Source organism: Leptonychotes weddellii, chromosome 7, assembly GCF_054177405.1.
Source record: "Leptonychotes weddellii isolate Sample4059 chromosome 7, ASM5417740v2, whole genome shotgun sequence".
NCBI lineage: Eukaryota > Metazoa > Chordata > Mammalia > Carnivora > Phocidae > Leptonychotes > Leptonychotes weddellii.
The window spans coordinates 99621397-99643523 of NC_138375.1; the positions used below are offsets into that span (position 1 = coordinate 99621397).

The 22127-nt window shown below is 36.7% G+C and overlaps 1 protein-coding gene across 2 annotated transcripts in view; it reads right to left on the reverse strand.

Moving 5' to 3' along the window:
* The window catches only part of NDUFAF2 (NADH:ubiquinone oxidoreductase complex assembly factor 2), a 145282-nt gene that overhangs the window by 20665 nt on the left and 102490 nt on the right, over positions 1-22127 (reverse strand). For both annotated transcript variants that reach the window (XM_006727976.3, XM_081826827.1), the window contains exon 3: positions 17912-17952. In XM_006727976.3, the coding sequence (XP_006728039.1) occupies positions 17912-17952 (41 nt within the window). The remainder of the gene's footprint in view (positions 1-17911; positions 17953-22127) is intronic.

A 22127-nucleotide genomic window follows, 5' to 3' on the forward strand; every position in this document is an offset into this window, starting at 1 on the left:
AGGGTTTTAGAGGGGAGGGGGTATGGGTTAGCCCGGTGATGGGTATAAGGAGGGCACGTACTGCATGGAGCACTGGGTGTTATACGAAAACAATGGATCGTGGATCACCACATCAAAAACTAATGTTGTGTTGTGTGGTGACTAACATAACATAATAAAATTAAAAACAAAAACAAAAAAAACCAGAGGTACAAATAAAACACTGATTAATGTGTTGTTTCTTGTTCAAGGAAATTCCATATTGTAAAATATCCAATAACTAGAAAATAAAAACAATAAAAGACTGATTCAAATTATCATGGCCCAAATACTAGTACCTAAAAGGTTAATCATATTCTTGTGAGTAGAATTTTTTTCACTGGGTCATATTCATACTTTCCTGGCAAGCAATTTGAAGATCAAAATTCCAGAGGATTCAAAACCCAGTGGATTTTTTTTTTTTAAGTTTCTTACTTAGATAAATTTATTTTAAAAGACATCTTTCTTTAAATTTTTTTTTTTTTTTTTTTTTACCCGAGTGTAGCTGACACACAATGTTACATTAGCTTCAGGTAAAAATCCAACGGATTTTACAACAAAAAATATAACTAAAAACTAATTATCAAAATATAAGCACTAACTATCATCTGTGATGATTAGTTTTATGTGTCAACTTGGCTAGGCCACAGTACCCAGTTATTCAATTAAACACTAACCTAGGTGTTACTGCAAAGGTATTTTGTAAAAGCAGTCAACATCTATGATCCGTTGATTCTAAGTAAAGGAGCTATCCTTCATAATTTGGGTGACTCTTAACTAGTCACTTGAAAGGCCTTAAAAGCAAAACTGAGAGTCCCGTGAGGAAGAAGAAATTCTGTCTCAAATCTGCAGGCTCAGCTTTTGCTCAAGAATTTTCAACCTGCTTGCCTGCCTTGCAAATATCTGACTTGCCAGCTCCTACAATCACGTAAGCCAACTCTCTGAAATAAATACATCTCTTAATTACATCTGCATCTATCTGCCTTCGTTCTTCCCTTCCCTCCCTCTCTCTCATCACTTCAACAAAGAAATGCCTCATGCCTTTTTCTGTGAGGAATCGCTAGGCTCCACAGTTCCCTACTTTTGCAGTAAAGTCAAGTCCATTGCAACTATGCCACCCCAGTACTGAATTATGCACATCTGCCCATCGGAAATGTACCACAGATTAGCACATTTAACAGAGTAAACGCATACATTTCTTTCCCTAGCCAGAGTGTATTCACTTAGTCAATGAATCTAGGGATCCAGTTTTTTAAGGAGTAAAAGAAAGCTGTTAAGAAGATGTGTAAAAAAAAAAAAAAAAGTAGAAGTAAAAGAAAATTGTTTAAAAAGTCAAACCATGGGGAAAAGGAGGAACGATACATGGTAACTACAAGTGTTAATACAGTTTCTGGGATTTAACAGTACCTTTTAGTCTCAACTTCCTAATAGCCTGGGCAAAAAGCTAAACAAATTATGTAACTCTTTTTACTTAATAAAAGGAAACATATTTATTCTTTTAGAGAGAAAAAAAACTTTTTTCTGGTAGATAATTCCATGAAGAATTTGGTTTTGAGAAATTCTTAAATAAGAGATAAACAGCAAAATAACCAACATCTTCAGTAATCACTTTCAAACAGATTCAGAAGTGATTATCTTCCAGCCTTTTCACTCGCTCAAAGGCCCAAAACAGAAAAGCTAGAACTTAATGAGGGAGGAGCTATATGTCTGATGATCTCACTTGATACAGGAGGTGGCTAGTATATCCCTTAGATCTTCACTGTTCAATGGTGAACACCGGCCACATGCAGCTTTGACAACCTGAAATGCGGCTAGTCTGAATTAAGATATGCTCTAAGGCAGGGTGCCTGGGTGACTTAGTTGAGCACCTGACTCTTGGTTTTGGCTTAGGTCATGATCTCAGGTCCTGGGATTGAGCCCCATGTTGGTGGGGGGGGGTGTCCCCCCACTCAGCGGGGAGTCTGCTTGTCTCCCTCTCTCTGTGCCCCTTCCCCCCGTCGTGCGCGGGCGTTCTCTCTCTCAAATAAATAAATAAATCTTTTTTAAAAAAAGATATTCTGTAAGTGTAAAATAAACACTGGATTTCAAAGATTAGTATTAAAAACATAAAATATGTCAATAATGAGATGAAATGATAATATTTTGATATACTTGGTTAAATAAAATACATTATTAAAATTAATTTCACCTATTTTTACTTTTTCTAATGGGCCTTTTGGAACATTTAAAATTAAATATGTGGCTAACATATTTCTATTGCACAGTGCGGCCTTAGGCAATTCTTCCCCCAATTTTTCACAACAGGAAGCAAATGGCCAGTGGAGGACTAAGAGCATCAATACTGTGGGAATATCTCTATACAGCTCTGGCTCACCAGCTGGGTAGTTCTATCCTAGAAGATCTTTAGACAAAAAAAAAAAAAAAGATCTTTAGACATAATTTCCTTCAGCCACACTTTTGAAAGGTTCAAATCTAAGACAATCTAAGGAATACTTCTGTAGGTCAGTTTGTTAGCAGTGTTCCATGTGGAAAGGAGATGCCTGCTTCTAATCCCTGATGGGCAGCAGTAAGATAGTCACTCCACAATCAAGCTAGAAAAGTACAATCAGGATTCTTACTAGGAAACCAAATCACTGGACTCCTGTATGAGTTAAGTTTCAATAATGCTTATAGGCCAAGTCAGCTGTTCTTGAAAAATTAATCTCAGGGTCTCTCAAGTATCTGGGCAAGTACTGAATGACAGCCCAGAATTTTATCCCATTAAGATGACTTTGGTCACAAAATTTTCAAGTATATCTGATAGACCTACACACACTCTTTCTCTTCAATATTTCTAAGGAACATATTATTTTGTGCCAACAGGACCAATGTGCACTCATGTTACAAAGTCAGTTGGCCTGATGAATTTAATTACTAGGTACTGACCATTTCAATTTTGGGCTCAATTTTGTCTACTACAGACAACAATTTTGGTTTCAATAAATCTGATGCTGAACAAGTGATCCCCGAGAAGAGGAGTAAGATCCTAGAGAGAGTGAAACAGGGAAGGAAAGCCAAACTAGAGGTATGCTTTGGATCTGGTCAGTGCTCTGGACTCTGGGACCCAATTCCTGCTGGAACCTTTTGAGGAGTCATGTTGAATGTGCCCGAACTGTCTCAATGTGCTTGACCTGTCTGCCTATGGGGCAGAAAGGGAGCATTTATCCATTAGCTCCTATAGCCATGGATCAAGCGTCACCTGGTGTGGTAATCCTCACACATTTCCAGGTTTATTACCCACAGGTATCTCATGCTACAGTGTCAAAGCAGAAAGCTAAAGCTACTCAGCAGAGCTACAGTAACGTGATACATATGATAGATGGTAGCTGCAGCTAGGCTGGAGTAAAGTAGGACAAGAGGATGTGAGGGAGGGCAGGTGATACTGGGTTCTTTTATGTCTGTCCCTTACATTGAGATTAAGAATTTAAATCACCTTGGGGCACCTGGGTGGCCCAGTCGGTTAAGCAGCTGCCTTTCTCAGGTCATGATCCCAGAGTCCTGGGATTGAGCCTCACGTCGGGCTCCCTGCTCGGTGGAGAGCCTGCTTCTCCCTCTCCCACTCCCCCTGCTTGTGTTCCCTCTCTCGCTGTGTCTCTCTCTCTGTCAAATAAATAAATAAAATCTTAAAAAAAAAAAAAAAGAATTTAAATCACCTTGAACTACATGTAAAGAAAGAGTATCTTTTCACAAATTCAAAAATATTAAACTGCTCTGAATATTATGGTGGAAAAAACGCAGGCAGCTCTTAGGCCATACAAATGGGGAGAAGGAAACAAAGCAGAAAATTTGACAATAATTTCTATAAAGCAAACATTCAAAATACCACAACGTTATTCTCAAATGCAGATTAATCTCTTTAAAAAGATAGTTTAAATGAGTATAGAACTTAGAAATATCTCAACATAACTTCACATCAAATTAGGATTCTCCTGGACTTTAAATAATAACAAGCAGAAATAATAAAATAATAGCAGCTATCACTTATCTAATGCCTATCTTGAGCTAGGGCCAAGCATTTTACATATACCAGTCGCTAGGTTAAAAAACTACTCTCAAGATTAGTAATTTTCAACTTTTTGTACTATGACCTTTAAGTAAGTATATCAGGGTTCTCAAAAGAAACAGAACCAATAAGATGTGTATGAATGTGTGTGTATATATATATATTTATATGCATATATAGTATGTGTATGAATATATGTATATATATGGGCGAATTAATTTTTTTTTTTAAGATTTATTCGACAGCGAGAGAGCGAGAGAGGGAACACAAGTGGGGGTTGGGGGGAGTAGGAGAGGAAGAAGCAGGCTTCCCGCTGAGCAGGGAGCCTGACTCGGGGCTCGATCCCAGGATTCTGGGATCATGACCCCAGCCGAAGGCAGATGCTTAACAACTGAGCCACCCAGGCGCCCTGGGAATTGATTAATTTTAAGGAATTGACTCACATAATTGTGGAGGTTAGGAAGTCCAAATCTTCCTGGTAGCCTGGCAGTCTGGAGACCCAGGGAAGAGGTGATGTTGCCTGAGTCCAAAAGGAATCTACAGGCAGAATCCACTCTTCCTCAGAGGATGTCAGTCTTTCTTCTCAACTAAGACTGGATGAGGCCCAGCCACATTATGGAGGATAATCTGCTTTATTCAAAATCTATTGTTGAATGTTCATATCAGCTAAAAAAAATTCCTTCACAGCAAAATCTAGACTAGTGGTTGACCAAATATCTGGTTGCTATGGCCTAGTCAACTTGACACATAAAAATTAGCCATCGCAGGCACCTGGGTGACTCAGTTGGTTAAGCGTCTGCCTTCGACTCAGGTCATGATCCCAGGGTCCTGGGACTGAGTCCCCCCATCAGGCTCCCTGCTGAGCGGAGTCTGCTTCTCCCTCTGCCCCTCCCCCCCGAGCTCGTGCTCGCGGGTGTGCATTCGCGCGCGCCCACATGGGCGCGCTCTCTCGCAAAAATAAATAAATAAATAAATAAATAATCTTTTTTTTTTTTTAAAGATTTTATTTATTTGATAGAGAGAGCCACAGTGAGAGAAGGAACACAAGCAGGGGGAGTGAGAGAGGGAGAAGCAGGCTTCCCGCCGAGCAGGGAGCCCGATGCGGGGCTCGATCCCAGGACTCCGGGATCATGACCTGAGCTGAAGGCAGACACTTAACGACTGAGCCACCCAGGCGCCCCAACAAATAAATAATCTTAAAAAAAAAATTAACCACTGCAGTAAGAAATACATTTTACATTACAACTGACACACAAACATACGCATATATGTATGTGAAACAAGAATTTCAGAAAACAATACTCACCGTTAGTAAGGTTTTATATGCTGGTATTTCCTATCCCATATTTTTTTCTACTTTATTTTTTAATAACCCACTAAATTGATTTCACAGCCCTCTAATGTAGCACATAAATTGAAAAACCCTGCCCTAGATGACACATTCATTTGCTCATGTTTTAGAATACTGGTAAAGGGGCGCCTGGGTGGCTCAGTCGTTAAGCGTCTGCCTTCAGCTCAGGTCATGATCCCAGCATCCTGGCATCGAGCCCCGCATCAGGCTCTCTGCTCGGCGGGAAGCCTGCTTCTCCCTCTCCCACTCCCCCGCTTGTGTTCCCTCTTTCGCTGTGTTTCTCTCTGTCAAATAAATAAAATCTTAAAAAAAAAAAAAATTTAGAATACTGGTAAAAAAAATGCATCACAGTGGCAACAGAATGTGGTATTTGAGAAGGAAATTAAGTATATTTGAATACATAAAACACAATGAACATATGTATATCAGAAAAATTATATAAAATGCCTAATTTCTTATCACCATAGGAACAACATACACATAGCAAATTAGTGTAGTATTTTATCACTGTCATAATAAATATTTGAGAATAAAATCTGGCATACCTAACTGTGACAGTCAACTGTGGCTTGGTATCCTAGAGGGTACATCACCCATACAATCTTCCTAAGCACCATTATTACCCCCATTTAAAGAAAACAAGTAACATCTGATAAAAGTGATCAGTAGCAATTTTTTTTTTTAATTTAGATTGTGAAAAAAATCATTACTTCTCCAGCATGGAAGAATAAGAGAAAAATCACAAGAAATTGTTTTGGTAAGATAACTGAGAAAGAGTGTGGATTAAAAAACAAAAACAAAAACAAAAACAAAACCCTGACCTCATTTTAACTCCCTTAACCTTTTTCACTCTGGATGTAAGCCCAGTTTTAAAACTTAAATGGGACATGTTTTAGTGACTGATGATATGTCTCAGAAGGTTAACTATTCAGAACTAATTCTGTATACTTTTTAATATGCACCTAGTAAGTTATGATGAATCTCAGAAGAAACTGAGCATAAGCATATCTAAAAATAATAAATAATAGCACTTTATTTATATACATCTTTAAAAAAAACTTTTTTTGTTCCGCTCCTTAGAAGTCAGATAAAAGAGCAAAATAGAAGAAAAAATGTGCTAAGGATAAACTAAGCTGAAACTCAGACCTCAGCTTTGTACAGAGGCATATAAGAAGCAATCCTTTCAGAATGAGAAAGGTGGGATGCTTGAAATTTGAGATACTTTTTAGCAAGCCCTACTTAAAATCAATATTTTGAAAACCAGGAAGATTTACAACACAAACTAGAATAAAAATTTCTTGTACAATTAATAAATACCTACAGTAAGGGAGATATAGTAGCTTATGACTGAGTATAGACTCCAAGGAGCTCAAAATGCTCAAGTGATTCACTTTCATATCTTCCCACATTTTTCTAGAGGAACATGGCAAATTTATATCATCTCAGCTTTTACAAAGCTAGAGGTCAATATCAAAAAAGGTATATAGAAAAGGCATCTCTAAGTGTTACGCTCTTGTGTTTCAAGTACTGGCTTTATTCTTTTGATAGTTAAATGAAAACATCAGAATACAAAATAATAAAAGTATGCCCAAATTACAATAATGTACCAATATATGAATAACTTGTTAAAGTTGAGTTGTGCAACCAGTCATAGGATTTGGGGTAATTTACCATCTGTTTTTAAAATTGTTACACTAATTTTTTAATCAAACAAAGGGAAAAAAACAAGTAAAATCATAACTCTGGCCACGCCAGAGTCACAGAAGTACCCAATAATTATACTGGCAGGGATAAACTGCAGAGCTTCAGGTGCTCCTGAATGGGGAGAGGACTGCCGCTTTGCCTGGTCAAATACAGGCACAAATGCGGTAGGCATGAGGGAGGTCAAATGACTGGCATAACTCCCACTCAACAGGAACTTTTCATTGTGAATGGTGGTAAACCCATCCAGACACATCATCTTCGGGGAGGAAGAAATGCTAGTAGGTGACTAAAGAATGGGATGTTGATCAAGCTCAAGGATATATCCTTTCTAGTCTTGGAAACCAAAGATCCTGGAATGACTGCACAACTGAAGACATAATGCTCCTGTGTAAACTTGCAATAAGATCTCATTCCTGAAGGCAATATGTGAATATTTTTCCCTTGCAATCTTAAAGATTAATCAGACGAATTCGCTTTCTCAGAGGGAAAAAAAAAGATACTAAAACCAAAATCTAAACATAATTTAACAGAGTTATGGTATCTAGGACAGATTGGTACGTACAAAAGAGGTCTACAAGGAAATTATGGTAGCTATTAAGCACATACCAGGTGCTTAGTAAGTAACTGAATGAATAATAGAAATATATAAGCATTAGGGTTTTATTTTTTTATTTTTTATTTATTTATTTATTTATTTTTAGCATTAGGGTTTTAACAAGGAATTCCAAAAACTAAGCCACACTGATTGGTTTCTTTTTAAAGATTTAATTTATTTATTTGAGAGAGAGGGAGTAAGAGAAATAGTACAGGAAGAGGGGGGAAGGGCAGACGGAAAGGAAGAAGCAGACTCCCCACTGAGCAGGGAGCTAGATGAGGGGCTTGATCCCAGGACCCCAGGATCATGATCTGAGCCCAAGGCAGAAGCTTATGATCTGAGCCGAAGGCAGAAGCTTAACTGACTGAGCCACCCAAGGCGCCCCAACACACTGATGGTTTCTTATGCATACTGCTATGATAACTCCTTATGTGCTTTTAGTATTTTAGAATTTCAAGCATTCCAGTTTTCAGTTTATTCTAAATATCTTATTTTTGTATCAGGGACCCAACATGTTCTCTTAAAATATAGGATTACAAGGTTTCATTGTATTCTTTTTTAATAAGATATTTCAAGTGTATAAATATAGTTAATAATATTATATACACCCATGTGCCCACCATCCAGCTTAAGAAACAAAATACTGCAGCTATAACCAACTTAAGAAATAAAACACCACAGATAAAACACTACAGATATGACCATGATCCAGCTTAAAAAATAAAATACTACAGATATGACCAATAAAACACTGTGACCCCTCCCCCCAACATTCTCCTTCCCCAGAGGTAATAACTACCCTCAATTTCTTGTCTATCATTTTCATGCATGTTTTTAAAACTTTTACTACACCTTTATATATCCATAAACAATGGGAGCAGTGATTTCCTAAATTTGTTGGCACACGTATCTCTTAAGACTTTTGAAAACCATGTACCTATCTTGCACATTTAAGCTGACACTTAAATATAGCAAAGGATGTATTTTCCGGTTTATTGCATATTGAATGCATCCTCTAAGTACGTTTTTTGCCAAAGCCTTGCAGCTGCAGTTTAACTTATTCAATGTGGAAAATATAACCATATAACCTCATTGGCAAAGCCAGTCCTCAATGTCAAACCCAATCAGCCAAATGTGACTTACTCTGTCAGAAAAAGTCTAACTTAGTTTTTAAATTCAAATAAATGTATTATTATATGTCCCCATGACAACTTTCTCACTTGTGGATTTTAATTTAAGAGAGATAAATGGATAGCTAGCTAGGTAGACAGAGAAACTATAAGGCATGGATCCTTTTTTTTTTTTTTTTAAAGATTTTATTTATTTATTTGTGAGAGAGAGAATGAGAGAGAGCACATGAGAGGGGGGAGGGTCAGAGGGAGAAGCAGACTCCCCGCCGAGCAGGGAGCCCGATGCGGAACTCGATCCAGGGACTCCGGGATCATGACCTGAGCCGAAGGCAGTCGCTTAACCAACTGAGCCACCCAGGCGCCCTAAGGCATGGATCCTTGCCACGAGTTTGTCACCTGGCTGAAATAATGTGTTCCCCCTTCAGTAATTTTTACTGAAGCTTTCTCTGCTTTAGTCTCAAGAGACTCTCCCTCAGGAGAAATTCAGTCTCCAAGTCTCTGTTTGGTGCCCTGGAGATTTTTAAACCCCAAGGCAACGCACCAGAGTAAGATTTAGCATGGACAAGGGGTAAGCTTTCCTTTTGAAAAGTGGGAGACAAGATGACTATGAAAGACGTCAAAAAGGAGAACTGGCAGACCAGAAAGAGTTCTCAGGCAGATCATTTTTAGGAAAGACGACATATGGAAAGAGAGAATAGGGAAATTAATGTCTTTAAAGCGATCCATACCTGCATATCCCACTGAAAGCCTTTGTGTTCTCAGCTGTAGAGGTATCCCAATTTGAAAGGCACTCATCAACAGCTGGGGTTGGCAAACCAGGATCTACCCACCACCTGTTTTGCGAATAAAGTTACACTGCACACAACCACACTCGCTTGTTCACGTACTGCCTGCTGTAACTGCGTTCACACTACCACAGCCGAGTTAAATACGAGCAATGACACTGTGTCTCACAACGCCTGAAATAGTTCCTTGCTGGTACTCTGGGGAACAACTTCGCTACCTCTCATCTATAGCACTGTTTTTTAAAATTCTCCTCTTTAAATCAAAATTACATATTCACATAATTTGTGCGGCCACATTGTTCTACAAAGCTTATTATGAAATATAGTTCTCTCTCCCCCCAAACAACTACTTTATATGCTTTCACTTGATGTCTCCGGTTATGGCACAGGCCAAACAAGGGAGCCACGAAAATGAAAATGTTTGACAGCTATAAAGGAGACTCTGCTCCTGATCCCTCCTCAATATCTAAATAACATTCGTATGTTATCACTTCTTTATTTTTCAAATTTAAGCACTGTATATTAACTTACTATTGAAAATGAGGATTTACCTCATCCTTCTTGAGGCTTAATACTCTCAATATAGTGGTATATCAATATTCAATATTTATATGATTATGAATACACACTATAACAAGTAAGTTATCTAGTATACCAGGATTATTTTTCTTTTTCCTACCTAAGCTTTGTTTTCCTTAGAAATAATAAGTAAATTCTGTGTATTTTCCAGGTATTGGAATTATACTATCTATAATTCAACCTCACTTGTTAAGTTCAGTAAGTATGTGTTCATTCAATCACTCCTATTTTCAGATTGGTACCTCTTTCCTCAAATTTGTCTGGATATTGTTTTTCCTTTTCCATATATAAACTCCCAGTTCTCAGTTGGGTAGAGAAGTTGCTGGGTTTTCAAACTTTCACAAAGAGAATTTAACAGCATCCTTCTTTTTTCTTCAGGAGACTTAACCCTGAGATCGTACTATTATTTAATATATGGTTCATGTTCAAACTTTACTAATTACCCCAATACTGTCCTTATTTATAGCTAAGTTCGCCCCCCTAATCCAGGGTCACATATTACATTTAGTTGCCATGTTGATTAGTCTTTCTTTGTTGTTCATAACACTGACATGACCTGAAATGTGTTCCAATTTAGGTTTTCCAGTTCTTTCCTCATGATTAGATAAAGATCATGCATTTTAAGAAATACAACGTAAGTATTGTCTGATTCTCAGTGCATTACACAAGGGGCACACAATGATGTCAAGTTGTTCTACTTGGTACAACTTTTGACCACTTGGTTAAGGTGGTATCCACTAGATTTATCTACTATAAACGTACCTTTTTTCCCCCTTTGTAATTAGTAAGTATTCTGTAAGGAGATAACTTGAGCTCACGTAAATATCCCGTTTCCCAACAAAATCTGTCCCAATGGCTTTAGTACACACTAATGATTTTTCCTGAGTAAGCTATTACAATGATCACTGAAAAATGGTGATTTTTTCCAATTCTACCATTTTGCCTACAATTTATTGCTTAGCATCTAATTGCTTCTTAAACAGATTTTCAACCGGGTTATTGTTTTTAGCACCAGCCTCAACTCCACTTTTAGGATTTCCTGGCACTGCCAATTACTGAGCATTCGGGGCTTCTGTGATGTAAACGGGGTTGCTTCGGGGCTTTCTTCTCTGCCAGATTAGAAGACATTCTCAATTTTGCTAAATCTGTTACCACCTGTTCATCTGCTTTCCAGCTTCCAAAACAATGTTGCTGTTTTTTCCTCTTCAATTTCTTTGACCCTGTAGGTTTATGCTTTTTAAAATAAATCCCTTTGCTGTTGTTTTCATTAGGCTTGAAAGGATAAAGTAAATTCATAGCTTAACTTGCTAATTTTGCTTGAAGGTCCGTTAATCTTTCCTTGCTTTCAAACTTTATAGAAATGGTATCATACTGTATGAAATCTTCTGTAACTTCTCTTTTTGCTTGACATCATGTTTCTGAGATTTAGCCCCACTGATACACCCAGCTCTAGGTCATTCATCTTTAATGAATGATGTTGTAACCCAGCATACAAGCATGCTGCAATTTTCTCACCCATTTCCACTGTATAACCAGAAATGATAGTGTGAGGTTTGAAGTACGGGTCTGTTTTTCCACAAGAACCTACACTCTATCTTTGCAATTTAAGGTATCAGGAAAGTGAGGTTACATATGCAAAAATGTCCATTTTAAGACATTTCAATTCTGTAACTTATAAAACGAACACAATTAATACTGGGCACTGAGAACTCAATCAGTAAGTGTCAGTTACTTGGAGACAATGGTAAAATGGACCTCAAGATTTCAGAAATAAGATTCCTTGCTGAAAGTTAAACTGTAAGATCAACACAATATAGGCCAGAGCAGAGATGTGAAAAGAATAAATGAAAGAATATAGCTGCAGGGCCAGCAACATTTGATCATAATATAACCACTGTAAGAGCCAAATCAATAATATGTCAGTCAGAACGGGGAAGCAAAGAAAAAAAGACAATCACAGAGGCAAACACTGGCAATCCATACAGTGTGTCCCTGAAAGCCTCAACCAGCATGTAGCAATTTTTCCTATTCCAAATCATAAGGTTATTCCTAGGATAGAGACAGATGTTGGTAACTGTGGCCAATTCTATCTAAATATTTCCATTCCTATGGGTCAGATTATCCCTATTTTGAGATGCACACAACAGGCAATTTTAGGCCTGATGCAATTAAACATTTATTTTACTTAACGCCCCATATCCTAAAGACATACTCACCAGGTAACCTACTGTTTTCCTCCTGTGCCAACTGAATTACTATTGTAAATTAATATACTGAAATTCTGGCTACTATTTCAAACTCACATGTCTTTTAGTAATTGTGATATCTTTTAGAGCCAGATCACCTTGGACATGGACAAAAACGAGTTTGGAGCTTTCAGCTCAGATCTTAGAACACAGTCAAGTAAACAAGTTACTGTGAAGTATTATCCTACGCTACCCCAACCTTTTGTTTGACTACAGCATCACCATCTCCAACTCCATTTTCTACTGGTTTATAGAATTTCCTCTTCCTTTTTCATGGAGCATATGTATTAAAAATGAAGCAGGTGAGGTCCATTATTACAGCTTTCTTCTACTGTCTGTAAACCTCTTCCTGAGTCATGTATTTTGTCAATACTTGGCAATACATCTATTTACTTTTTAAAATGGAAAACTTTATTTTGTTTCCTACTGTTTTGTCAGTCTGAAAGGAGAAGCAATATTTAAAAATATTTGCTATATGTGATTTCTAATGGAATAGAGTCACTGTTAGGAAAAGTCTACCTCATTAATTTTGTGACATGTTAATTCAACTGGTACCACACTGATGAACAGGTGCTGTACTACCTTGGCAACCTGCAGCAAAATGTGGATTTCTAGGACAGCAGGACAGGCAATGCTCACCTTCAAAATATGTTCAGTTTAACAGGGTCATTTTATAATTGGCTGTCAGGAATTCAAACTCTGTCATGGAAACCATGTAATATACTGACATGCCACTGAGATTTCCAATTCTGTTGACAAAAGCCTATCTAATAATGAATCAGGCTCTGTGTTAGGTGTCTGTGACCTACAAATGAATGAGACATAATCCTTGTGCCATACAGCTTTACAATATAGTCAGAAAGACGGATGAACAAAACAAAGAGTGGGAATACTGAACTCAAAGGGCTATACAGCTGTACAAGGCATATAGTTATATCCAGAAAGGAGTGACTAACTCTATGAGATAAAAAGTTGAGGAAAGCATCAAAGAATTTTAAAGGGAATTAAGCATGAGCAGAAGTGTGCCAGCTGATGAGAGAGGGGAAAGACAGTAAACCTGAGAGACCGTAAGAAGTTCCTCGGAGAGGACAGTGGGTGTACCAAGTGTAAGGAGGAAAGTAAGAAAACTGGGCTGGGCACATATCAGGAGGCCTTCCATGGTCTGCCAAGCAATGAAACCTTCTTTTGGCTAGAGCTTCCCAAGAAGTGTGCCTAAAAATCTATTCCTTCATGCCTTCAAAGAGGCCAGGAGAAAAAATGTGGGGTCATAGGTTGTGTGTTTGATTTTATAACAAAGAGCCAGTTTTTGAAAATGGCTGTATTACTTTCACAACAACCAGCACTGTGTGAAAGTTATGGTTGCTTTAGTTATAGCTATTGTTAATCTCTTGAATTTTCACTCTTTTCATGGGTGTGCAGGATAGTGACATCTCATTGTGGTTTCCCTGATAACTAGAGATGGTGAGTATCTTTTCACATGCTTAGTGATCATTCTTGTATCTTATGAAGTGACTGTTCAAGGTTTTTATCCCATTTTTATTAGTTTTGTCTTTTTTTCTTTTAAATCATTGAGTTGAGGTGTTCTTTATTTAGTGTGGATACGAGTCCTTTGTCAAATACATGGATTGTGATTATTTTCTCCTAGTTTATTGCTTTCCTAATGTTCTCTTTGGATAAGCTTAGTTTTTAATTTTGATTAAGTTTAATTCATCAATGTTTCTCCCTTCTGGATAGTGCTTTCTATGTCCTGCCTACCTCAAAGTTGTGAAGATACTCCACTATGTTTTCTTCTAGAAGCATTATAAGTTTTAGCCTTTATGTTTAGTCTCTGCTCCATCTTGCATTAGTACTGGTACATGATGTCAGGTAGGGATCAAGGTTTATTTTTTCCCCACATGGATATTAAGTTATTCTAGCATCTTTTGTTAAAAAGACTTTCCAATTGTAATTGTGTTCCTTCGGTGCTACTGTCAAAAGCCCATTGGCTGTATAGTGTCTACTTCTGGATCCTCTATTCTTTTCCATTCACTTATTTATATATGCCAATGCCAGTACCACACTGTCTTGATTACTATGTAATTACTATAGAGTAAATCTTAATGCCAGACAGTATATGTCCTCTAATTTTTGTCTCCTTTTTCATGATTGCTTTCAGATACTTTAGGGCCTTTGCATTTTCAAATACATTTTAGAATTCATCTACATCTTGATTTTGACAAGTCTGATGGGATTTTAATTGGATTTTTATTTGACTGACTCTCTACATCAGTGGTTCACAAAGTATGGACCAGTAGCAACAGCATCACCAAGGAACTTGTTATAAATGAAAATATTCAGGTCTTCCCCCTGACCTAGTGGATCAAAAACTCTAGGGCTGGGACCCTGCAATCTGTGTTTTAACAAGCCTTCCTGGTGATTCTGATGCATGATAAAGTGTACGACTTGCTGCTGCAGATCAATTTGGAAGAATTAACATCTCAGCAATATTAAATATTCCTATCCACGAACAGATATTTCTCTCCATTAATTTAGGTCTTCAATTTCTCTCACCAGCATTCTGTAGTTTTAAGTGTACATGTCTTGCATATATTTTGCTTAATTTATATCAGGCTGTTTTATGTTCTGATGCTACTGTAAATGACATTTTAAGCATTACTGGCTAGTCTTTAACCATAGTGTAAAGGTGAAAGGGAAAAAAGTCTCTTTGGGGTGGGAGTTCACTAAGAGACTTGAAAAAAAGTAGAGAGCTTGAATGATTGGTAACATCTTGAAAACTAACTAGTTTTAACAGGCATGCAAGATTAGGAGGTTGTTTCCAATGAATTGATACAGGCATTAAGCAAAAGCAACTGTGAAGATCACAAAAAGAGGGACAACCAGATGTGCTCTCCCATAGTCTTGTCAAAATTTTCTACAATCTTTACAAAAAGTTCAAAACATGAGTATCCAGCCTCTGGATCCAGCTGCTAAATTGAAAGACAGAAGACAGAGTAACGTGTTGAACTACATGAAGAACGTAAGATCGAAAAAATCTAAACTGTGGCAAGCTCTACAGGTCAAATGGGCTAGGTTTTTCAACAGACAAATTTAGAAGAAAATAAAAGGGATGGAGGAGAACCACAAAGATTGACAGATATTTAAATCAAATGTGAAGTTTTTACAAAATGGACAACTCTAAACTAAAATGTACATCTGGGTGGTCAAATTAGTTAAAACTGTGAGAAAATGATTATTGTAAAAGTCAAGTTCAGGGTTTCTTTTGGGGGAGGTTGTATTGAGACAGGGCATATGATTCTGGAGTAGCTGACAAAGTTCTGTTTCTGACCTGTGTGGAATTCACCTTATAATAACCCATTAAGCTGTACATTTAATTCTTGTGGTTTTCTGTATACTTGTCTTATTTTACATTAAATATAGGTTTTATTCTCTTAATATGACACATACAGAATCTGGAATTTAAGAATTTACAAGTTTTAGTGGTAGAATGGTGTTTGGTGATAAGAACCAAGTTGTGGCTATGGAAGCGGTTGTTCAATTGAGGTAGGGATATTAGTATGGATGAAGTAAAAACAAACAAACAAACAAAACGGAACAGCTAAGACTCGGGAAGGCACTGAAGGAGAAGTCTATAAGTTTGGTTCTCATCTCCACCATCAGTGTGGGGAGTGGCCTAGAAGTTGGCAGAGACAAAAATTATAAACAGGTGGAGAAAAATATACTTAGATTGCCGAGTTACTACTCTCCCCTGGCCCCACAAAATTTAAGAATATTTTTGGAAGTGACTAGGGAAAGAAAGGGGCAGTTGAACCCACTTTCTTTCTGTGGGTTGTGGTAAAATGAGCATGAAGAGGCTCACTATCTTTCAGACACAGGCAGATTTCAGTTGCGGCTTTGTGGTAGAGAAAGTTCCTAAGAAAATATTAAAGGTGAAGGTTAATTTGCTAACAAAGAAAGAGAAATTCCTGAAACACAATGGAAAAGAAAAGATCAGGAGGGAGGAAAAGGGTGTGTGTGTGTGTGTGTGTGTGTGTGTGTGTGTGTGTGTTGGGAAGGTACAGAAGAGCATAAAGAAGGATGAGATTGATAGAACTTTAGAAAAGAGGCAAGGGAAGGCTCCTTTTCATATATTCAAGAATGTGAGCACCATGGATGAAATGGCTTGGTCTTATTGTTCTAATTGGAGCTTGTGTGAAAAACCTGAAATTTACAGGGTGGTGTCTTAGGCCTAATTGTTGCAGTTTTCTCCATCTAATCACTTTGCGTATCAACGTTTCCATTGAAGAAGGCTTTTAAAGTTCTAAGGATAGAAGAAACATCTTTAGTTCTGAGAACAGGAGCTCTTACTATGGTCAAGAGAAGGGTTCTCAGGAGGGCTCCTCGATGATTCCTACCATTGTAAACCACTGGGGATGCCTCTGAATCTTGGATCACAATGACTTTTCTTCCTTTTTATTCCAAGATTCACTGATATTAGAAAGAAGGATTTGACAAGAGTAGGGCAGGGCCATAGTGGAAACAACATACAAAGCTAGAAATGGGTTTAGAGATGCACTCATTCAGATTCTGGCCTGACAAACATTGTTGGGCTAGTACAGGAGAAATGGAGCATAAGTATGTCAATTTATGGGTCATCATGAATTCTACCTCTCAACAAGTGGGGCCTGAGTGTTGGAGCCCATTTCTCTTGTTATTAGGGTTGTAGTAGTGATGGGAGAGGGGAGAGAAAACAGAAAGGAAGTCCTAAATAGAAGAAAAGGAACAGGCAGTACACTAATGAATTTGGGAATTCTCCTCTTATGAAATACATTTATGAAGTATTTTTAGAACACTTTATGTTATTGTTTTAAAATAAAAATTATGAAATGTTTTAAAAATATGTACATCATAGCATTGCTATACTTTTTATTCTGCATACTACCAAAACTATGTTTTTAAAGTTTAAAATAAAAATTCAACTATTAATCTGTTTCGTGTTACATGCTAATTGTATATTTTAAAGTTTCTTCAGATACTTGATAGAGTTAAATGTGTACAAAATTATAAAAGTTTACATTTGCTATAAAGTTAAGGGCATAATAAGCAGAGCATGATTTGGACAGGACCATGAGATTCAGTGTTTCTCAGACTTTTCCACCAAGCACCCATATCAGAAAATAGCTCCCAGGAACCAGGCGAAATGTCCTGATGCAAACTGCTCTAAGTCTAAACTTTCTAAAATGTATTTTTGTTTTGTATTGCATTTTTCTTATTTCATTTAAAAATTCACATGAATTTCATGTTACATTCCATAACTTGTGCATTTATTTTATTATAAAGACATTTTAAATTGTTTTCTGTGGAGTAAAATTAACACTCTGGGAAGATGCATAATATTTATTCTGAGGCTTTATATAAACTCCTAATTGAGAAACACAGCATTATAAAAACATGCTATTTGAATATTTTCATTGTGTATTCTTACCTCCATTGTAGGTGGAGTCTTTCTTGTTTTTCTAATCCAAGCTAGAAAGAAAAATGATACTTAAATGTAAGTTTTTGATAATTTGCACACTTTATTCATTCATGCATAAAACAATTATTTATTAGCACCTGTTACATATTGTTTTAGGCACTGGGCATACAAGAAGGAAGTAAACATGAATTTCCTCCTCTCCTGCAGCATTTATACTTGTGAAGGGGAACAGAAAATAAACACACAAACATATGATGTCAGGTCGTGATCTGTGTCATAAAAAAATACAACAGCATAGGGAGTTTATTAAGGAGGGGACAGTCCACAACTAAAATCAGGCCTCAAAATCATCTGAACTCAACTGAGTGCCTGATGCTTTATAGCAATAGGAAGGAAGTAGGGCAGGTGCCTCTAGGGAAATGTATCAGAATCACATGGAAGACATATAGTACATCGTTTAGGAGAGTAGAATCAGATATTCTGGGTTCAAATCCCAGCTTCATCACTTACTAGCTGTGTCACCTGGGGGAAGCTATTTAATTTTCTAAAAATCAGATTTCCTATCTGTAAAATATAGACTATAGTAGTATCTACATTTTAGAGTTGTTGTGAAAGTTATATGAAATGATATCTATAAATTCTTAGGTCAGAATGTGGCATACAGTAAGCATTAAGTCTAAGTTAATACTATCATTATCACTATTATTCCATAAACCTATTTTTTTATAACAGACTCAATAAAAAAACTAAGATCAATAATATCTGCTTGGCCTATGGGGTATAGAAAACTGTGAGTAAATATACTTTAGGAATTTGGTCTTTAAAAAGTAGAAAACTGTTTGATCACTTTAGTTGATTTAGTTTTCATTACAAAATTGTGAGATATTCTAATTTAATAGAGAAATTAAATAACTTTCTCAAATTTATACATTAGGTGGTAATGGTGGCATCTGAGTCCAGATTTGACCCTGTCTCTAGCTCCAAAAGCTATCCATGTTCTACTAGGCAGTCTCTCAAATTTCACTAAGCAACAAGCAAAGAACATAAAACTAGAAGAGGAATAGGTCATAACTGTAATTACATGCAGGAAAATAAGGATTAGTGACCCCATTTTACAGAGGTTCAGAAAGATTAAGCAATCTGCCTAAATTCATATAATTAGTAACAGCCTGGGAATCAACCCCTTGTTCGACTGGCTCTAAAACCTGAGCTCCGTCTGCTAACCAGCTCCCTTTTCTTCAGACCAGCTCCACCAGCCAGCCTTCTGTCATTCAAATCATAGCACCAGGAACTGTCCTCATGACAAGTCCAGTACTGAATGGTTATTGGGGTACAGACAGCAACATTCAACTGCAGGCCTTGCACTGATCCCATAGAATGTATTTTTAATATAGTCCCAGCATTTTAACCTTCTCTACGCGCCTACTTCTGAGTTTCTATCCCTGTTCTTCTCTGCATTCTCTTTCTTCTTAGCTTCCACTCCTATCTGGTCCATTTCTAGTCACAACTTGTACAGATTTTATGTTCCTTGTTAGGCTTGCAAGGCTGTCAGGGGCAAGGTGCATCCATGGGAGATTTATGTTTTTACCACTTAAATGCCTCCAAACAGTAGGTACTTAATACAGCTGTTGAATGAATACATCCACTATAAAATACTTCCACTATATGAATATTTGTTGTAATGGAACTTTTGCCTGTGTTAGAAAATCCAGCTTAGCAATAGTAAGACTCCTCTGTGCAATCAAGGAAATAAAGTGCTTTATGTAATTTTCAACTGCCTCTTTATGGTCAAAATAAGTTACTTAACTTTATTCATGGACATTTTTTTTTCTAGGACAGAGGCTTCTTTTAAAATAATTCAACATGAGCCATATACCTCTAAAAGGTTTTAAACAGTAAATCTTTAGTTTTAAATTAGATTAGAAAGTTAATTCAGAAAAATCAACTGCTAGGGCAGAGTTGGCAAACTATATAGCCTGCAAGCCAAATTCAACCCACAGCTTGTTTTTACATTTTTAAATGGTTGAAAAAAATATCAAATGAAGAACAATATTTCATGACACATGAAAATTACATACAATTCAAATTTCAGTGTCAGTAAATAAGGTTTTATTGGAACACAGCCATACTTATTTGTTAACATATCTACAGCTGCTTTTGCCCTACACCAGCAGAGTTGAGCAGTTGTAACAAAGACAGTAGAACCCAGAAAGCCCAAGATGTTTATCACCTGGCCTTTTAAAGAAAGTTTGCCAACCCCCTTACTAGAGCTACCAATAAGTAAGGCCTTGTAGCAACAACTGTCTGTCTTGATTCAAAAGTACTTTCATTAAGTCAATCAGAGAAAGACAAGTATCATATGACTTCACTGATATGAGGAATTCTTAATCTCAGGAAACAAACTGAGGGTTGCTGGAGTGGTGGGGGGTGGGAGGGATGGGGTGGCTGGGTGATAGACATTGGGGAGGGTATGTGCTATGGTGAGTGCTGTGAATTGTGTAAGACTGATGAATCACAAATCTCTGAAACAAATAATACATTATGTGTTAAAAAAAAAAGAAAAAAGAAGATAGTAGGAAGGGAAAAATGAAGGGGGGGGAATCGGAGGGGGAGACAAACCATGAGAGACTATGGACCCTGAGAAACAAACTGAGGGTTCTAGAGGGGAGGGGGGTGGGGGGATAGGTTAGCTTGGTGATGGGTATTAAGGAGGGCACATATGGAATGGAGCACTGGGTGTTATACGCAAACAATGAATCATGGAACACTACATCAAAAACTAATGATGTAATGTATGGCGATTAACATAACATAATAAAATAAAATTTAAAAAACACTTTCATATTATCTAAAATGAAAATCATTATTAACTATTATACTTTTTACTAATGAATACCATGTATTTGAGAGTCTGTGAACACCTACTATTGGCATGAGATCATGCTGAAAAAGTATAATGGCACAATGCATACTTACTATTACCATGAGAAAAACAACAATCTGTCTTACGGATGAGTCTATAAAACAGCATTTTCAGTTTTTTGGTAAGGTTAGAAAAATACTTCAATAGAATCTCAATAATTTTTTAAAGTCCCAACATAAATTAATAGACTAACTGATATGTGTTTTCTAAAGTTTACTGGTTTGTATAAGTTTATAAAATTCATGCACGGAAGAATGCAATATAACTCAGATAACATATTAAGAACTGCCTAGAATAGTCGCCCTCATGAGACACACTATTCTCTCAGGAAGGATACAGGACTTCTTTAGCTTTGTTTTAAATGGCTCAAGGAAAAAGATCTTTGTTTTATCTAGATAAATAAATGCAATTGCTGAGATAAATTTGTATAATTCTACAATAACCAGATACTTGAAATGTTCTTGAGATGATGGTTGATGTCCATTTACTGCTATGTATCCAACAAAGGTTACAGCTGGAAATATTCGATGTGATCACTCATTTATATAATCTTATCTAACTTTGCCAATAACTATATGCAACAAAGGAAATATCCTGCTGAAGGTTGGCAAAGGTTAGGAAGAGGAAGGAATAAAAATAAGCATTAATATCAAATCATTACATTTCTTTTTTTTATCCTCATAACAATCTGGAACTGAACCTCTATCCAATTATAAATTATATAATGATTTTGCCATTGTTAATTATATCTGTATGGTGGATTCTGTATCAGTCTTCATTATAATGTAACCATTGTTTGAGTAGAATTTAGCAAGATAACTGGACAGTTTATGCCTTAAGATCCTAGCATTCTTTCATCAATGTTCATTTGCATTCTCATCAGTATGCATGAGATCTTCATTGAACTTTAATACTCTTATTGGAACATAAAACACTATAATAAGCGTAAAAATGAGCATGCAAATTAAAGTTTCCATTAATCACTAAAAGAGACTAGAAGAAGCAAGCAGGAAAATACTTCATGAAGCATACATTCTTCAAATTTCCATAAGCACTGAAAATGGCTAACACACTTTTAGAAGCAGTTACCAACTGGGGTTAAGGTAAATGAGACATTTATCACTAGAGTCAGTAAGGTGACCATTCAGAACTAAAATTACAGAAAGCCTGTCAACAGTTTGCATCCAAAAGATATTATATTAGAAATATGGGTTGTTTACTTCACTCAAGGAAAAGACAACACTATAATAAAGCCTCATCTTTTAAAAAATGATCTTTGCCAGTTCTGGGTGTGTATACATT